An 18,670-nucleotide genomic window follows, 5' to 3' on the forward strand; every position below is an offset into this window, starting at 1 on the left:
GCTGACACCAAACTTCGAGAGATTATCGTTAGTTTTCCAGCAATAATCTCTCATTTGGCAGTTATCGTGAGGATTTTTATCACTTCTGAGATAAACCTTGCTAATAGCAAGTTATCTCTGCGATAATTTCCGGCGATGCTTAGCGTGAAAAAGGGGCATATTACCAAGCAATAGCGATAATTATCGCTATTGCTTGGTTAGAGACAAAAATTTACAGCTGAGCTGCGGCGATTTTTACCGCAAATAAACCTTGGTATTACCAAGGTTTATTGCAAATGCGATAAAAATCGCCGCAATGCATGAATATGGCTGAAAAGTCAGCCATATTCATGCATTACCGAGCTAATGCTCTTAGCCATGTTATCCGCCTCCCATTGGATAACATGGCTAAGAACTGCTCAGGGCAGGTGTTAGCTTTTGGAGATATTCGTGCTTAGCACGAATATCTCCAAAAGTTGGTAATAGGAGATAGCGATGTTTTCAGTCGCTAACATCTTGGTACGCCCACTTTGCATGTCATTAGTGATAAATATCACTGACATGCAAAGTGGGGCCCAAGATGGTCGCTATCTCCTAATAGCTTTCGCTAACTGGTGTTAGAGACAGCTAGGTAATAGGGAGATAATTTTTATCTCCTCTTTCTTGGCTTTTAAAGCCAAAAAGCAGAGATAAACCCCCTTGATAATATGCCCCAAAATTCGTTGCTAAGCCTCGTTAGCGATAAATATCGCTAATCGTTGGTAATATGCCCCATAGTGCTAAAGCTGTCCTTGGTTCTGTCTCCTGCTCCTGTCCACATCAGGTAGCTAATACCTGGGGCACATTTTAGGGGGATTTACAGATATACAATCATAGACTTTCTCAAATAACAAATGTCTTTTTCTTGCCATATGTCACGGCAGTGTGCATTCATTCGGCAGTCTAGCCAGAGCACTGTTGTTCTCCTGCCAGAAACATGTTTGTCACACGTTGTGATGTAAATATAGACTTCAACTTACATATGACATTTAACTTTACCTGCCATATTTGCACTTTAGGCATTGTGTACAATTGATTTGTCGGGAAGCTTATTAGATATTTGCAACGTACAGAACATATTTAGAGAAACACCTTACTACTGTTTAGCACTGGTAAAATGTTTAAAAAAAGTCCTAAAAGTAGCAAAAATAGGGTCCACAAAAAGGTAGAAAGGTAAAAAAAAATCTGGGGGGACCATGCAACAAAGCAGATTTGCTACTGAATCCATCCAGCAAGTTAAAAACGTGTGAACGTGTGGAACATTCATGGATGGATCAACTTACTTTACTCATCTTGTTTATTTTATTCTCTCATTTTCAGTAAGTGCACTAAGGGCCAGTGGGTCTGTGAAGCTCTTCGTTGCCCAGGATTTTGCTCTGTCGAAGGGGGTTCCCACATATCCACCTGTGATGAACTGTCATACAATTTCCATGGAGATTGCAGCTATGTGCTATCCCAGGTGGGTTTTTCAGCATAACATGTTAGTGTTTAGCATGCTCAGAGGAAGAGTGAACCTGATGGGTCTATGTAATGTCATTGCCACATTACTGATCACGAGTCTGCCCACACACTGATACCAAGACCTTCTCATCACTGACAAGAGGACTGCTGCACTAGTGGCAAAAGAACTGCCCAATACAGAGAGAATGACTGATCTACACTCCCTGTGTATAAATCAACGATCATTCCTAGTGACAAACACAGAGCTTAATTGGAGCTGTCGGTTTCTGGTGCTTTGCACCAGCACTTAATCATCAACGCGTGCGCTTGAGCACCAGTTAAGGACACATTAATGTTTGGAAGGCAGAGGGAGATTAAGTGATTCACTTAGAATCACAGAATGTTGTGCCGGCGCCGAGACTCAAACCTGGTCCCACAGCGCCGAAATCAGCAGCACTGGCCATTACGCCACATCCTTTGGCCACTTAAAAAGTTTCATGGCTCTGTCTTAGGTGGTGCTAAGAGGAGAAATGGGCTGGCTGAAGCTGCCTCCTGATGAGAGCCCTGGCACTTATGTTTTTTTTTTACAAATTAACCATTGGACCAACCAGAGTACCATCCGAAATTTTGTCAGTCATATTACACATCTGCTGCCTCTACATTTATCTATCATTCAGTTACATAAATAGTGATAGGGGAAGGATCAATTCACAGTTATTATATAGAACATGGGTACTCACAAAATTTGTCTTGGGGGCCACATTTACAGTGTGGTTTGTGTCCGAGGGCCGCCCCGGTTGGGGCGGGGTCAGTGGGGGAGGGGGCGGGCTAGATCAACAAAAAAAAACTATGACCATGAGGTTGATCACAGGTCCCTGCAGCGGATGCCTTCATCCACTGAGCCACCAGACCCATCTCTCTTCCTCCTTCGCTCCCTCTCTCGCTCTCTCCCTTGCTCCCTCTCTCCTCCCTCCCTCGCTCGCTCCCTCCCTCTCTCCTCCCTCTCTCCCTCTCTTGCTCCCTCTCTCTCTCCCTCTCTTGCCCCCTCTCTTGCCCCCTCGCTCCCTGCCTCGCTCCCTGTCTCGCTCCCTGTCTCGCTCCCTGTCTCGCTCCCTCTCTCCCTCTCTCTCCCCCTCTCTCCCACCCTCCCTCGCTCCCTCCCTCTGTCTGTCTCTCTCTCTCTCACTCCCTCTGTCTCACTCCCTCTCTCTCACTCCCTCTCTCTCTCACTCCCTCCATCTCTCTCACTCCCTCTGTCTCTCACTCCCTCCCTCTCTCGCTCCCTCCCTCTCTCCCTCCCTCTCTCACTCACTCCCTCTCACTCCCTCACTCACTCCCCCCCCTCTCTCTCTCTCTCCCTCTCCCTCCCTCCCTCTCACTCCCTATACCTCCCTCCATTGTTCCCTCTCTATCACTCCCTCTCTCTCTCTCTCCTCTCTCTCACTCCCTCTCTCTATCACTCCCTCTCTCTATCACTCCCTCTCTCTATCACTCCCTCTCTCACTCTCCCTCACTCCCTCTCTCTCTCCCTCTCTCCCTCTCTCCTTCTCTCCTCTCCCTCTCTCACTCCCTTTACCTCTCTCTCCCCCTCCCTCACTCCCTAACTCCCTCGCTCCCTCTCCCCATCCCTCTCTCTGGCTGTCTCTCTCTATCTCCTTCCCTCTGTCTGTCTCTCTCACTCCCTCCGTCTCCTGCTCCCTCTCTCCCTCCCTCTCCCTCCTTTTCTCCCTCCCTCTCTCGCTCCCTCTCCCCCTCTCTCCCACCCTCCCTCGCTCCCTCCCTCTGTCTGTCTCTCTCTCTCTCACTACCTCTGTCTCACTCCCTCTCTCTCACTCCCTCTCTCTCGCTCCCTCCCTCTCTCCCTCCCTCTCTCACTCACTCCCTCTCACTCACTCACTCACTCCCTCTCTCTCTCTCTCTCTCTCTTCGCCCTCTCCCTCCCTCTCCCTCACTCCCTCTCACTCCCTCTGCCTCCCTCCCTTGTTCCCTCTCTATCACTCTCTCTCTCTTACTCCTCTCTCTCTCCTCTCTCTCACTCCCTCTCTCTATCACTCCCTCTCCCTCACTCTCTCTCTCACTCTCCCTCACTCCCTCTCTCTCTCTCCCTCTCTCCCTCTCCCCCTCGCTCACTCTCTCACTCTCTCCCTCCCTCTCTCGCTCCCTCTCTCGCTCCCTCTCTTGCTCCCTCTCCCTCTCTCCCTCGCTCTCTCGCTCGCTCTCCCTCTCTCTCCCCCTCCCTCACTCCCTAACTCCCTCGCTCCCTCTCCCCATCCCTCCCTCTGTCTGTCTCTCTCTATCTCCTTCCCTCTGTCTGTCTCTCTCACTCCCTCCGTCTCCTGCTCCCTCTCTCCCTCCCTCTCCCTCCCTTTCTCCCTCCCTCTGTCGCTCCCTCTCCCTCTCTCCCCCTACCTCACTCCCTCGCTCCCACACTCCCTCTCTCCGTCGCTCCCTTTCACCATCCCTCCCTCTGTCTATCTGTCTCTCTCTGTCTCCTTCCCTCTGTCTGTCTCTCTCTCACTCCCTCCCTCTCTCACTCACTCTCTCCCACTCCCCCCTCTCTCACTCCCCTCTCTCTCACTCCCCCTCTCACTCCCCCCTCCCTGTCTCCCTCCCTCCCTCCCCGTCTCCCTCCCTCTCTCACTCCCCATCTCCCCTCTTCCTCGCTCTCCCCCTCCCTCACTCCCTATCTCCCTCCCTCCCTCACTCCCTCTCTCCCTGCGCCCCTCCCTCCCTCTCTCTACCTCCCTCCGTCACCCTCTGTCATCTCACCCTTCCTGCATAGACAGCTTCCAGGTGCGCACACACACACAGCCGCACCCAAGCACTTCACAGGTCGTTAAAGGCCATTTGCATGCTAATGAGGCTTTGTTCTAGTTCACCTCATCTTAGGCCCCTGCATCTCCACTCGGGCTATGCGAGAATCGCCCGACCCCCACAGAGCAGCAGAGACTCTCTGAGTCGCGCTGCAGCAGACACTTAAAAAAAAAAATAATAATACATGGGTACGACGTTTGGAAGGTCCGCGGGCCGCCGAGGAAGCCTTACCGGGCCGCCACCGGCCCGCGGGCCGTACTATGAGTACCCATGATATAGAACATGTCCTGTGTACTTGTGTAATGCCATAAGTCCCATACTGCGAGCATTTAAAGCTGCAGGTTCACATAATGAGTCTTTAATCGATCACATTCATGTCATAAATACTTTAGAGCTGAGTCTCAATGAAAGGCTCCCAATTATCGTCTGGTGGGTCGGATGTCTCATTACATCTATCTGTAAATGGTGGAAGTTGGCGGGTGTCCCATTCTGCACATCTGTCAGTTCTCCCATCTCATTTAGATGCACGGAATCCACTATGTTCCCATTGGAGGAACTCCACCTGCCTCTGTAATTAAAAACTTTTTTTTGTTGACTTATCCACCTTAGGGTTGTCACAATAACAGCATCAGACAGCTTGCTCTATTCATGGTGGGACTTATCACTCCATATTCATGACTGCCGCACCAGCCCAACGGAAATAAAAACAATCACTCCAGCCCAGGAAGAAATCTCCTGGAACTCCAAGAACATTTACTTTTTTACTTTTCAGAAAAAATCTTCTGCTTTGGTTGTTTTTTTTCAATGAAATAAAAAAATGCTAGCATGACAAAGGGCCAGATGTACGACGTAAAATTGCATGCGCAAATGGGTTTGCGACCCGTTGCGCCAGCAGCTTTAGTCTGGGCCATGTATTTACACTAATTTGCGACTCGCATATAATTTGCGACTCGCAAAATAGTGTATCAAACTCCTCGCTATTAGGAAGGGACGTTCCGTCCTAATAGCGACCGCAGAGCCATGTATGAATGTTTTGCCACCGCAATTACCGTCCTCTTCAAGAGAGTGGTAATGAAGTCGCAAATGGGAAGGGGTTCCAGGCGACCCGTTCCCCTTTGTGACTGGCTCCAAAAAGGGGTCCCAGGTACCATTGCCTGCCCTTAAAAAATGAAACGACATTTTTTTTTTCTTTTTTTTTGGGATGCATCCCATTTTCCTTTTAGGAAAACGAGCTGCATTTTTTAAAAAAAGCTGCTTTATTTAAATGCATCCCAGACATGGTGGTCTGCTGAGCCCAGCAGGCCACCATACATGCGAGGGCCTGCCATTCCCAATGGGTTCGCAAATTGCGAGAGGCTCAGTAATATTCATGAGCCTCGCTATTTGAGACCCCATTGGGAATCGCAAACAGTTTTGAACACACTGTTGTACATGCAAAATAGTGCCTCTCAAATTGCGTGTCGCAAAAGACTCACAATTTGCGAAGCGCTATTGTGCGCGTTGTACATCTGGCCCATCTGCTAGGCATTACATTGTTGCTCAAAGTGTTAATGTTGTGCTGGTTGAAGCACCTTAGGGAAAGACTTCCCACAGACACTGCTGGGAACTCTGGTGTTACAACTGTTCCAGCCGCTCGGCAACTCACCTGCCAAAGGAGAAACTCCTAAGGGGTAATTTAGAGTTTTCCAGCAGCTCAACTTCAGCTGGCTCTGTCATCTAACCAGTTGGCTTTAAGGCCTGTCTGCTTTGAGTTACCATGCTATAGTGATGGTTATCCCATCTCATCACTATATTTCTGTCCTCAGGGCCACCCTGTTAGGCCAGCATTGCTTCTACACACGGAAATACACCATTGGCCAGCATGCGCAATGAGAAACTCGCTAACAGCCTGATTAAGAGTTTAGGTGCTATTTATCACACGCGATAATTAACTATACCACGAGTGCGATGAATTGCACCTAATACAAGTTGAAATAAGAAGCAGTTTTGGTACTAACCATGTGATAGGGTAAATACTGACTGGCTTTCCCCCATTGAACTTTGGCAGGTTTGACCTGCCAAAATGTAACGATGGCTGAGTTATTTAATGCATTGATAATTATCAGATGTTTTACATACCTAATCGCTCTTAATTCGAATGCATGCATAAACAGGGGATTGTGCATGAGGCGGAATTATTCGCACAACTGATAATCAGGGCCTTAGAATTTAATAGCATAGGTGCCTCTCACAGGTCTTTTATACAACAGGTTTAAGATAGGTGTGTTGGAAGCCAGAAAATTGCTGCTGAAAGCCCCACATTTAGAATGACCAACTAATAACAATAGTGCTGGTAAGGGAATTTATTGACCCTATCAAATTTGCAAGACTACAGTAAATCTACCTGCAAATGAGAGTAGTATGTGGGAATCAGGCCAGAAACACTGATTTCCACCTTATTTCCAGCTACTACCACGGTAATTGTCTGGTAAAGCTACTGCAATACCGGATGGTATGAGTAATACTGATCCTGGTGTTACTGTACCACCATGTTTGTGTTCCTCTTACCCGTTCCCTTCATTCATATGAATAACATAACACATTTTTCTATCAATTTATCGTAGCTCAAGTCCATATTCATACTTTTTATTGTGTCTTTTTACTTGCTGTTAATAAATATCAAAAAGTAACAGAATATCTGGTATTTTCCTGTAATATCACCTAGTTCTCTGCTAAGTCGCTCCTAAACCACTTGAATATGCATTTAAGGCAGCACAGTGCCTCTTAGAGACCTTTATGTGCACAAGGCCACCCTCAGTGATCATTTTATTAAATGATATCTCCAATATGCGTTTTACAGCCAGTTTCCTATTACAATGCAACCTGCTTCAAGCTTTTTATATCTTTTTACTTTTATAGCAATGTTCTGGCAATTCTTTCTTTATCATTGGAGAAATAAAAAAATGCGGGAGCACGGATATCGAGACTTGCCTCAACACAGTCACTATTGTCACCGGAGACTCTACTGTAAGTACCACTCATCTGTTTTTGAGAGGAAGAGTGGGATGGGTGGCCCCAAAAATTGGTTTTAGCGTCAACAGGGTAATGCTTAAAACCTTGATCTCGTGTGCACCCTCCTTCCAGACAGGAGGCCAAGCATAACCTCCAGGGATCTCAAAATCCAAGAGTCCAAAGGCCGTTGCTGGAGGGGTGTTAGACCCACTGTTCATATTTTAGCAGAAAGTTGATGATTTTCTGGTGTAAATCTCATTCACAAAGGTTTTGGGCTCACGTCAGATGAGTGGGATATGTGTAGCCTGTGTTTTTAGGCTCTTCGACACAGTTGCATGGATCACAGCACCAGGCCGCTACCGTCAGGCTGCTACCGTCAACTCCCATACGACACCTTCAGCAGAGTTTCCCCTGAATGCTGATGTGTCCTTCTATGATGATTGTAAGACCTGGACTCTACAGTCCTCAGTTCTTATATACTGATTTCAGTGCCCCTCCATTATATTTTACGAAGAAAGGCATAAACTATCTTTAGGGACACGGTCTGTGAGGATGATGATAATGTTGGCATTTATATAGTGCACAACTATATCAGACAACTGTAGCTGCTGGGGTTACTGCAGCCTAAACCCATTGAAGTGATATTGGATGAGAGTGGGGTATTACTATAGCCTTATAGCCAACCGTAGAGGGCTATACCGGCTATTAAAGGCCCTCTACAGCGTTAAAGACCCCGAGCCGAAGGCGAGGGCCTTTAACAAGGGAGAGGGACTTTAATAGCGGCATAGCCCATCTACGAAGGGCTATAAGGCTATTAGAACATTCTGTCACTAGAGGACAGAATGTTCTAACAACAAAAAACAAACCCTTTTGGGAGCGTGAGGGGATTGGAATCCCCTCAGGCTCCCTGAAGCCTTTGTTCACAGCCAGAGCTGTGAACAAAGAAACATTGGAATGTTGAAGCTCCAGGCTTATTCCAGCCATTATAAGCCCAGAGCACTCCATTGTTTTCAATGGAGCTCCCATCATTCCAGTGTTCTAATACTGCATTTAAAGACATGACATTCATTTAGATATGATGGACTCCTCTAATTTGAATGTGGTTTCCCACGAGGTATGGAGATATTCTCTACAGTAAGTCTAACCCAAGATAGCTGTAGCTTCTGAGTATGGCCCTGGACAACACTAAGGGGCATATTTACAAGGAAGTAGGATAGTGCAACGTTAACCTCCTAAGCTTAACGCCATGCTCCGCAGGGCTGCACAGTATATACAAGAATACGGTGCAGCCTTGCATTTCCCCCCTGCACTGGCACTAATTTTGCTGCCTAGCACCAACACAGGCACCCCTGCACTACAGTGCAAGTGTGCCTGCTTTGAGGGGGATGATTGTTTATGCACAGGAAGGTGCTCCTTCCTGAACATGATCTGAGGAGAAGGAGCAATTGGTTTTCTACCACTGTATTAAGCTAAAGCTCAAGCAATGCCTTACACTAGAACTCTAAGCACATATAGACATACCCTTTTACCAGCAATGGAAAATGATCCAACAGTTTGATTCTCAAACAATGAAGACAGTTGTGCATTCATTTAACATGTAACAACTCCCTGCTGGTACAGTTGATAAAATTAGCATAGTGGTGCAATCTTCCCACTGGAGGTGCAGCCTTGAGACACATTGTAAATGAGAACATGGTATCTCACTCTCTTGCCTTCCCCTCCCATCAGCAGCAGGGCACTGCAAAATACCATGTTAATCGTTAGCCGCAGAACCCTATGTGAGAGTTAGTGCTGCGGCAATGCGCTCACATGGCTAATACAAGCTCGAGCCAGTTTTGCTTCATAATTGTTGCCTGTGCTCTTACACTCGCTCCTTTAAAAGTGGTCCACTTTCAAACATTATCTTAAGCATCAATGAACATAAGGGCTTTCCCTTGAAGTACAGAAGCAATTTTAAATTAGCCCACATAAACCACAGAGGTGCTCATACACTTTTAACCACATTTATCAGTAATATGCTCTCTATCATTATCATTAGGATGGAACCAAATGCTCAGCAAGACATAAATTAGCCTTTTTTAGGTGCAATGTGTGCAGGAACTACCTGAAATGTACTGTCTCCGGATCATCACACTCATTCCACAATAGTAATGTTATATATTAAAAGCTATATTACCTGCAGAGTTGTAGTGCTATGTTGGGCAAATATATGAATACATATCTAAGTTTTACAATTACCCCTTCAATTCTTGATTTTCATTTAATATGCTTCAGGTAATTTAGAAAAGTATTTGTCGTAGACTTGCCATATACATGCATTTCTCTGTGCTATGCAATATGTTTCTTAGTCTATTTAAGTGAAACACTGGTGTGGTTACATGCAGTACTTGGCATTGTTTTATGTATGTATCCCACAATACTCTCAGTGGGACTGCCATTTTTAACTTACATGTGTATGATTGCCTTCATGTATTTTAGAATGCCTTGATGGTGGACCAGTTTGTTTGAACCCCTGTCATAGTCATAACTTCAGATGTACCTAAAATCCAATGACCAGTAGAACATATATATAGATGCAAATTTATCCAAACATTAGCCGACATCCATTCATTTGACACCTCCTGGATGAGAGACCACCCTTGCTATCTACACGTATATAGTCACAATTCTTTATCTTACAACTCCTGGAGCATACATACACATTTTCGTATGTACGTATGAATATATTACGTTTTTTACAATGTAGGTATATGCTCTTCTAGCCTTACTAATGTGAACTAATGGACATTTCTCATTATTCCCGCCAGGTCATCGATATTGATTCAAAAGGCATTATATCCCTGAATAGAACTCAAATGCAGACACCCGTCGTTGCAGGTAGGTTTATACAACCTGAAAACAGAGTGTCATAGCTCAGTGGTACCAGATGACCAAGTGATGTAGGGCTATAGGTTGCTAACCAATGCAGCAGGGGTCAACTGTGTACACATCTCCTTACACCTGGAGTCAGCTGTAGGATGCTCTGTCGAGAAGTGGAGAGAAATCGTTAGATCTCTGCGAGTCAGTGTTTGGTCCAGCCAGCCTCAGAAAAGATAAGATTAGCAGACGACTGACTGACTGACCCTTACTTAGTCCAGATTTCCTTGTGTCAGTCAACTTCTCTAGTAAAGCCATTGGCAGGGGTGGCAGAATATACATGGTGATAAATGTTGAAATATTGTGAAATCTTTGAGAAAATGTTTTTATGTATTCATTTTTGCCCTTTTAAGAGCATCTCAGGATTAAAACTCGTCCTGCAGCTCAAAATATGTTTCCTTACTTCTTCCACCCAGTGTACTTGTGGTTGCAAAGCCCGGCCATCAAAAATACTTTTTCACTCAACAAAATACCCGGGCCTAACACTGAGAGCAAGCTGGAAACCTACATATTAAATGAGTATTCCATTATTTGGACAGAATCCTTCACCCACCAGAGGCAGCATGCTTCATTTTAGGGATTCTCCTCGCACTGTGACAGCAAATCACGGTGCAGGCTACAAAAGTCACTCTAATCGCGACAAGCTCTTCGGAATATTGTTTTGACATTCTAGGTTTCTGTCTTGCTCTCAGTGTTAGACCAGGGTATTTGTTTGTGTGAATGATTTACGAGTTGCTAGTTCATACCCTCTGGCCTCTAAATCTCCTCTGCCCTCCTTTTGTATTTGGCATCAAAAATACGTCACTCTAATTTCAGTGATGGCTTCAAGTAATGAGGATACCTGAAATGGGATATTCAATGCCCTTCGTTGGGTTCTCCAGATCATTATTTGGAAAGAATCACCTATACTATATATGAGCACTGCTCGATTGGGACTGGCACACTCACCTGATAAACCCCTTTACCCAGTGGTAAGAAGGATTTTTTTGGAAAAGAGTTAGAATTTAAAATTAGTGGTTTACTCCAGCACTGCCACATCCAAAGTAATTGAGGTCTGTGATTAATGATTTGAATCATGAAATTCCTACTTTCTGCCCCATATTCTGAAAAAGGACCAAGAACTACAGTACAAACACCCACAATCTAGAAATGGAATTGGAGATATATTTTACATCTTTCTTGCTAGAAAGTTTCAGACAAATTGAACATTTTGTTGTGCCTAGAAATCAAAATCGATGGATTATGAATTTAACTTTAAGTTGGAACGCCAAATAGTTGCCACTCTTCTCCATGTCATTGGATACAATGTTTAAAGTCAAGGCCATACATTTTTCAAGTTGAGGTTATGATTTGCTACAATTGTACCAATTGCAGCAACACATACAGCAGAGGCCGAAGAACATGGAGCCTGACTTGTCTCCTGCTCTGGTGACACTCTGCCGTGATGACCATCCACCACTCCCAGGGACTGTGCTCTTTGCCCACTACACTCAAATGAAATAAGAGGCTGCTGAAGGGGCTTGCAGTCCAGGGGGCACTGTAACACTATTCTCTACCATTGAATGTGAAGAGGTGGATGAAGGTCAAGATGGCGGCCAAACTGCACTCCAACTACTGATCGAGGCCAGACGTGTCGTCTTCTGACCCTCGGTCCACATGGCGTGGGTCCAGTGGCCTCTCCCTTCACTGCTGCTGACCTGGGAGGATCACAGTAAGACCACATGGAGTCCCCAGGAATTGCTGCCAGGGTATTGCTCTGTGGCACATCGGCCCAGCACTTACTTGGGCCTATACAGGGCCTCAACCACTTTGGCCACAGGTACAGTAAACAGTCCTCAGACCCAGGCCTACCCCGGATGCCCTCGCTGCTGCCTGCCTGATCTGGCCCAAAGTGGGTGCCCTGAACCTACTTGGGAGTGTTGTGGACCCCACTGAAGCACTTCATTGACCCTACAGCCATCTGGGTCCAGAAGGGACCTCACCAGCATGCGCTCTGCTGCCCTGTTTCTATGGCCTGCCAACTGGCCCAACGACTATTGGAATGTTAGGAGGTACATCGGCCTTCTAGCCTTCCATCCTCTTCTAGATTGTGGGAATCAAGCCCTGGGATTTAAAATGGACCTGACACAGTCCTGTTATCTTGTGCTCCACCGGCAGCGAAGGAACGCAGACAGAAGGCCTCATGATACGAGACAAGGGCTTCAAGACCCATCAGGCTAATTGCCTGGATAAGCATTTGTTCCGGGGTATAAGAGGGCGCAGATGGAGAGTGCTCTCCGGCTGTGATGGAGGTAAATGATGCTAGGGACAAGGGTCCTACCAATTGCATCAGGGTGGCCTTTGAGACGAAATTGATGCAGTGGACATCACACTCATTTGGGCTAACGTGGGAAAGATCGCTGATCATGCGACCACAGTGGAGTTCGACCTGAAACACCATAACGCTCCCATTAAGACCATTGCTCCTAATATCCATAAACTACAAGCACCACCCTGTGGCTCCATGACAGGGCAGAAGACACGGAGGGCAGGTCTCATTGCAACAATATACGGTTTGTGGGAATGCCAGAAAAGGCAAAAGAAACGGATGTGAGTAACTTTACTACGACTTTCATAAAAACCAGAGTGAGCACCTGGGAATACTCTCCACAGTTTACAGTAATCTGATCCCACAGAGTGCCCAGAGTGCCTCCCCAACTGGGAGAAATGCAAGATGGACAGAATGCAGAACAATGTCATACATTCACCCCAGTACAGAGATCTGGGCCTAAATCCATTGTTTCTTTGCTCACCATGCCATTCCAGTTGGGACCCAGCCATATGCAAATCAGTCTTGACCCTGCACCCAATGGGAACAGTCCAGCCTGAACTGCCAGCCCAGGTCCTCCCTGGACTGGAAACAAGCATCCTAGCACCAGCCAGGATGACTTGACTCCATTGGCATGGAGAGCACGGGACCCATGTCTGGTCATACCCGTCCCACTCGGGGTGACAAATGCAAAAGAACAATTTATGTACAGAATGCAGAACAATATTATACATTCAATCCAGTACAGAGATCTGGGCCTAAATCCATTGTTTCTTTGCTCACCAGGCCATTCCAGTTGGAACCCAGCCATATGCAAATCAGTCTTGACCCTGCCCCCAATGGGAGCAGTACAACCTGAACTGCCAGGCCAGGTCATTCCTGGACTGGAAACAAGCATCGTAGGACCTGTTTCGGGCTTTCAGCCCTTATCAGCCAGGATAGCTCGACTCCATTGGCATGGAGAGCATGGGACTCACGTCTGGGCATACCCGTCCCACTCGGGTGACACATGCAAAGGAACAATTGATAGACAGAATGCAGAATAATGTCATATATTCACCCCAGTACAGAGATCTGGGCCTAAATCCATATTTTTTTGCTCACCATGCCATTCCAGTTGGGACAAAGCCATATGCAAATCAGTCTTGACCCTGCGCCCAATGGGAACAGTGCAGCTCGAATTGTCAGGCCTGGTCCTCCGTGGACTGGAAACAAGCGTCCTCGGACCGGCTTCGCGCTTTCAACCCTCATCAGCCATGATAGCTTGACTCCAGTGGTATGGATAGCACGGGACCAACGTCTGGGCATACCATCCCACTCAGGATGACAAATGCAAAAGAACAATTGATGGACAGAATGCAGAACAATGTCATACATTCATGTCAGTAAAGAGATCTGGGCCTAACTCCATTGTTGTGGCCCTAGAGACAAACTTGATGCAGTGGACATCACACTAATTTGGGCTGACGTGGAAAAAATCGCTGATCATGTGACCATAGTGCAGTGTGACCTGAAACACCATAACACCCCTATTAAGACCATTGGTGCCGATATCCGTCAACTACAAGCGACCACTCAGTGGCTACATGCCAGGGCAGAAGGCCATGGCAGAAGACATGGAGGGCAGGTCTCATTGCAACAATGTACGGTTTGTGGGAATACCAGAAAAGGCAGAAGAAACGGATGTGAGTAACTATTGCGACTTTCATAAAAACCAGAGGGAGCACCTGGGATTTCTCTCCACAGTTTGCAGTTGTCTGATCCCATAGAGTGCTCAGACTGCCACCCCAACCGGGGAAACAACCACAGCCAATCATTGCTCAATTCCTTAACTCCAAGGACCGGGATGCCGTTTGGAGAGCGACTAGGTAACAGGTCCTTCTTTTGTTTGAGAACCACATGGTCATTGTGCTCTCTGCATTCACTCCGAAGAGGTGTAAATGATGAGACGTTCATTTGATAGAATCAAACAGGACCTTAGGAAATGCAACCTGCAATACTCAATAATTTTCCCAGTGAAGCTGCACATCCAGGATGGTGAAAAATCCTGGTTCTGCACTGCTCCTGAGAAAGACAGACTTGAGGGTTTGCACCCATAGGGTGGCTGCGGTGAGGGAGCCCACAAACCCCCTTCCCGACAGAGCAGACAGCAAGATCGCCAGTGGACATGGGGAGACTGGAGGTGAGATAGGGGCGGCTCAACCTGATGTTGAGCCACAGGAGCCAAGTGTAAAGTATGAGTTGGGACTGCTGCAGTCAGGATTCTCGTCATGCCCCCTGATTGGGAGACCAGGATTGCTAGACTTTTAACTAGTTAAACAGGTTTGATGTTGGGAACAGACAGCACAGGCATAGGTGGGTGGGTAGTTCCACACTTGCAGCCTGAGGTAGTAGGGAGGGGTAGTCTTTAGGGGACTGTCTTTACCACATGTGGGGCATACATGAAGGAACTGGCAATGGCACTCTCGCGACCACTTATGGGCCCACTGGGCACTTATGGGCCCACTGGGACACAAGGGATGGTGATACATAGCACATAACAAGGGAGACTCAAAATACTCTCCTGGAATGTGAACAGGCTCAACCACAGATTCAAGATGGAGGTGGGCTTCCGGTTCCAATATTGTCACAACCTAGACGTAGGCATTTTGCAAGAGACTCACCAGGTGGGCAATAACTGTAAATTTCTAGGAATTGGCTGACACATGGTCCTGGCACATTACAGGTTCACCATCGGTTCTGGAGAGGTGGGCATACTGCTGGGAAGCTTCAGCTGGTGGTTAACAACACATGGATTGACCTTGGAGGCTGCTAAGTCATGATGCCAGGTGACTGGAATGGGGAGTGACTGGTGATCACTTCCTCGTACTTTCTACAGGGCCATTGCAACATAATGCTCCGGAAGCTGGGAGACTGGATCCTTCCGGCACCACAGGCAGCAACCATCATACAGTGAGATCTCAATCTTACATTGCAACGGGACATGATTAGGCTGCTGCATGGGCTGGCTACACAGGCCTACAAACGTCCCTGGAGGCCATTGGACTCCAGGACATTTGGTGAGAGACACATTGCACCGAATGATTATCCTTGTATGCTGCTGGTTCTATGCCCAGACTTGACTATCTTTTAGCTCCCTGGTTTCAGGGGGACAGTACAAAGGCACTCACTACTTACCGCGGGCATCTCAGACCACTCCCCGATTTGCACTAGACTCAAAACGAAACCCATGGAGGGTTAGAGATATCATGGTGACTAGACGCCTGGGAGCTGGATGATTAGAACAACAGGGAACTACTGACTTCCACCATAGAGGCGTACTTTAGGAAAAATTTATGTTCTCTGAAGATGGATACCATATTATGGGAGGCCTGCAAAACGGTTATCCAAGGGAACCTGATATCCTGTACCACTCAATTGCGTGCAGCCCATAACCTCTCTTGAATCTTATTAATTTTATAATGTACAGTCAATTGATCTCTGATCCTTTGTTCTGTCATTTCCCCAAAGTCACACTGTACACCCAACTCTTGTAGACTTCTCACATATTGCTTCACTGCTTCATGACTCCTCTAACGCTGTAGGGATAAAAACCTATTTTTCTGCATGACTATGTTAACCTGCTTTCCAAAATAAATCTCTAACATTTTCTTGGCATTCAAATAGGGGTCTCCAGTTCCTGTATTAGCTGCCCCCAAGGCAATATGTAAAAACTCAGGGGTATATTTACAAGCAACTATCACCACATCAACATAACTTTTAGTGATGCTTTAGTGGTGATAGGGGCTTTGCCTTATTTACAAGGCAGCGTTAAGCAAAGTGCTCCATAGGCTCTGGTATGACCAATAGGCTGCACTGGTGGAGTTCCAACAAGGGCAGAAGGTATGGGTGTTGGAGCCTATGGCACCTAGGGCCCTCCTTGAAAAATGGAGTGGTCTTGCCCTATTCTAGAGAGGAAAGGGGAGGTTACCTACCAGGTTGACCAAGGCACTTGCATGAGCCTTCCCTGGGTCATCCATGTAAATCACCTAAAGCCTTTCTATGACAGGGCTTATGTGGCCATGCTGATGGTCACTGGTGAGGATCAGGAACAAGAGAGTGAGCCTCAACCTGACCTCATCTGCCTTAGTCCTAAAGATGGGTCATTTGAAGGAGTTGTCTATTCAGACACCCTCTCTGCCCAAAAACAAGCTCACTGCAGACATGTTCTGAGGAAGTATGCTGGGATCTTTACCCTCATCCCTGGTCAGACATCCTGGTGTACCCATGATGCGTGCACTGGAGACAGCACACCTGTCAAAAACAAAATATACTGACAGTCAGAACAAGTTCAGAAAAGCATCCGAGAGGATGTCAGCAAAATGCTGGCGTTAGGGGTGATTATGCCCTCTGAAAGTCCCTGGGCTAGCCTAGTGGTCTTAATCCCCAAGCCTCACTCTAAGGGTGGTAAGCCAGAGCTGAGGTTTTGTGTGGACTACAGAGGCCTCAATGCTGTCTCCAAGACAGATGCACACCCTATCCAAATAGACAATTAATTAATTGACAGGCTGGAGGTAGTCAAATTTCCCAGTACTCTTGATTTAACATCAGGGTACTAGCAGATTGGTCTGACCCCAGGAGCAAAAAGGAAATCAGCATTCTCGACCCCAGGTGGAGATTACCAGTTTACTATAATGCCATTTGGATTAAAAAATGCCCCAGCCATATTCCAGAGGTTGGTGAACAAAGTCCTTGCTGGGTTGGAGTTTTTTGAGCAGCATTTCTTGTTGATATTGCTGTCTATAGCCTCATGTGGCAGGATCACCTGATTCCTCTTGGCAAGGTCATTGATGCACTGCAAAGTGCAGACCTTACTATCAAGGCAAGCAAGTGTCAGATTGCGTAGGAGGCCAAATTCAACCCTTACAGCCCAAGGTCCAAACTGTTATAGACTGGGTATGTCCAACAACGCAAACTCAAGCAACGTCATTCTTTGGCTTGACTGGGTACTGCAGGAGGCTTTGAAAGGGGTATGGTACCATTGTGGCACCCCTCCCAGCTGACATCCATGAAGCAACCAAATAACGTAAACTGGACAGTGAGTTGTCAGAAGGCTTTTAATACTCTAAAGGAAGCAATGTGCCATTTACTCATTCTAAAAGCCCCAGATTATTTAATCAGTTCGTAGTGCAGACTAATGCCTCTAAGCATGGGATAGTAGTGGTCCTAACTTAGACCAATGATGATGGCCATGTCCATCTTATTGCTTTCATGAGCAGGAGGCTGCTTCCCAGGGAACAGCATTGGAGTAGCATTCAAATGGAAGCCTTTGCTGTAGTTTTGCCCCTGAAGAAGCTGAGACCATACCTATTTGGTATTCACTTCCTTGCACAAACGGACAACATCCTCTCGGATGGCTGATGCAAATGAAAGGTGAAAACCCCAAACTGTTGAGGTGGTCCATCTCCCTACAGGGAATGGACTTTACAGTGGAGCACAGACCTGGGTTGACCATGATGGCAGATGGCCTTTTTCAGGTTTTTCCACTTGGAAAGAGGAGGACTCTCTTGGGAAAGGTTAGTCTCATTGCTTTCGGTTGGTGGGGTTGTGTAGGAAAGTGCCCTTTTTAGGTCTCGCCTACCCAGCGCGCAGGCGCTGCTTAGGCGCTGTTTAGGCAAAAATACCTTTTTGTTGTCGGTACGGCTTTTCAGCCAAAAACCTGTACACGTTTCATTGCCTTCAAGGACAACGCGTGCACGTGTGGCGATTCACTTTGCGGGAGCGTGCGTCGCCATATGGTAGCAATTATCACTCCCTCTAGTGAATCGCACAGGCTCCCCTCCTCCCCTGCTGCTGTGCTAGCTTGTTTTAAAGACGATAACAGGTAAGTCACCAGTCTTAGGGAGGCCGCAGTCATCTATGCAGCCGAGTTTTAAGTGCAAGATGCGAATCACAAACCTAGGCAACTCTTCTAGCAATTTAAGATGCTAGGCATGGAAATTATCTTTCTTGGTCATCATTCCTTGAAAATGAAGTGCGAGTCATCGCTACAACATATGAACCTGCCCGACTTGATACGACCATTCTTCCCAGACAGACCAAGCACACTACCAGCAATAGGGCGATATACCAGAACTCTAAATGACTGGTCCTATAAATGCCAAACTACTCACCAATGAGTAAATAGTAACTGCCAGTACCAGA

General features: G+C 46.7%; 1 protein-coding gene across 1 annotated transcript in view; it reads left to right on the forward strand.

The window, feature by feature from the left end:
• The window catches only part of LOC147733200 (mucin-5AC-like), a 224,208-nt gene that overhangs the window by 17,399 nt on the left and 188,139 nt on the right, over window positions 1–18,670 (forward strand). The window contains exons 6-8 of the mRNA XM_086956009.1: window positions 1,339–1,477; window positions 7,171–7,278; window positions 10,071–10,140. Of these exons, the coding sequence (XP_086812135.1) occupies window positions 1,339–1,477; window positions 7,171–7,278; window positions 10,071–10,140 (317 nt within the window). The remainder of the gene's footprint in view (window positions 1–1,338; window positions 1,478–7,170; window positions 7,279–10,070; window positions 10,141–18,670) is intronic.

This window comes from Lissotriton vulgaris, chromosome 2_1 (assembly GCF_964263255.1).
Source record: "Lissotriton vulgaris chromosome 2_1, aLisVul1.2, whole genome shotgun sequence".
In the NCBI taxonomy this organism is placed as follows: domain Eukaryota; kingdom Metazoa; phylum Chordata; class Amphibia; order Caudata; family Salamandridae; genus Lissotriton; species Lissotriton vulgaris.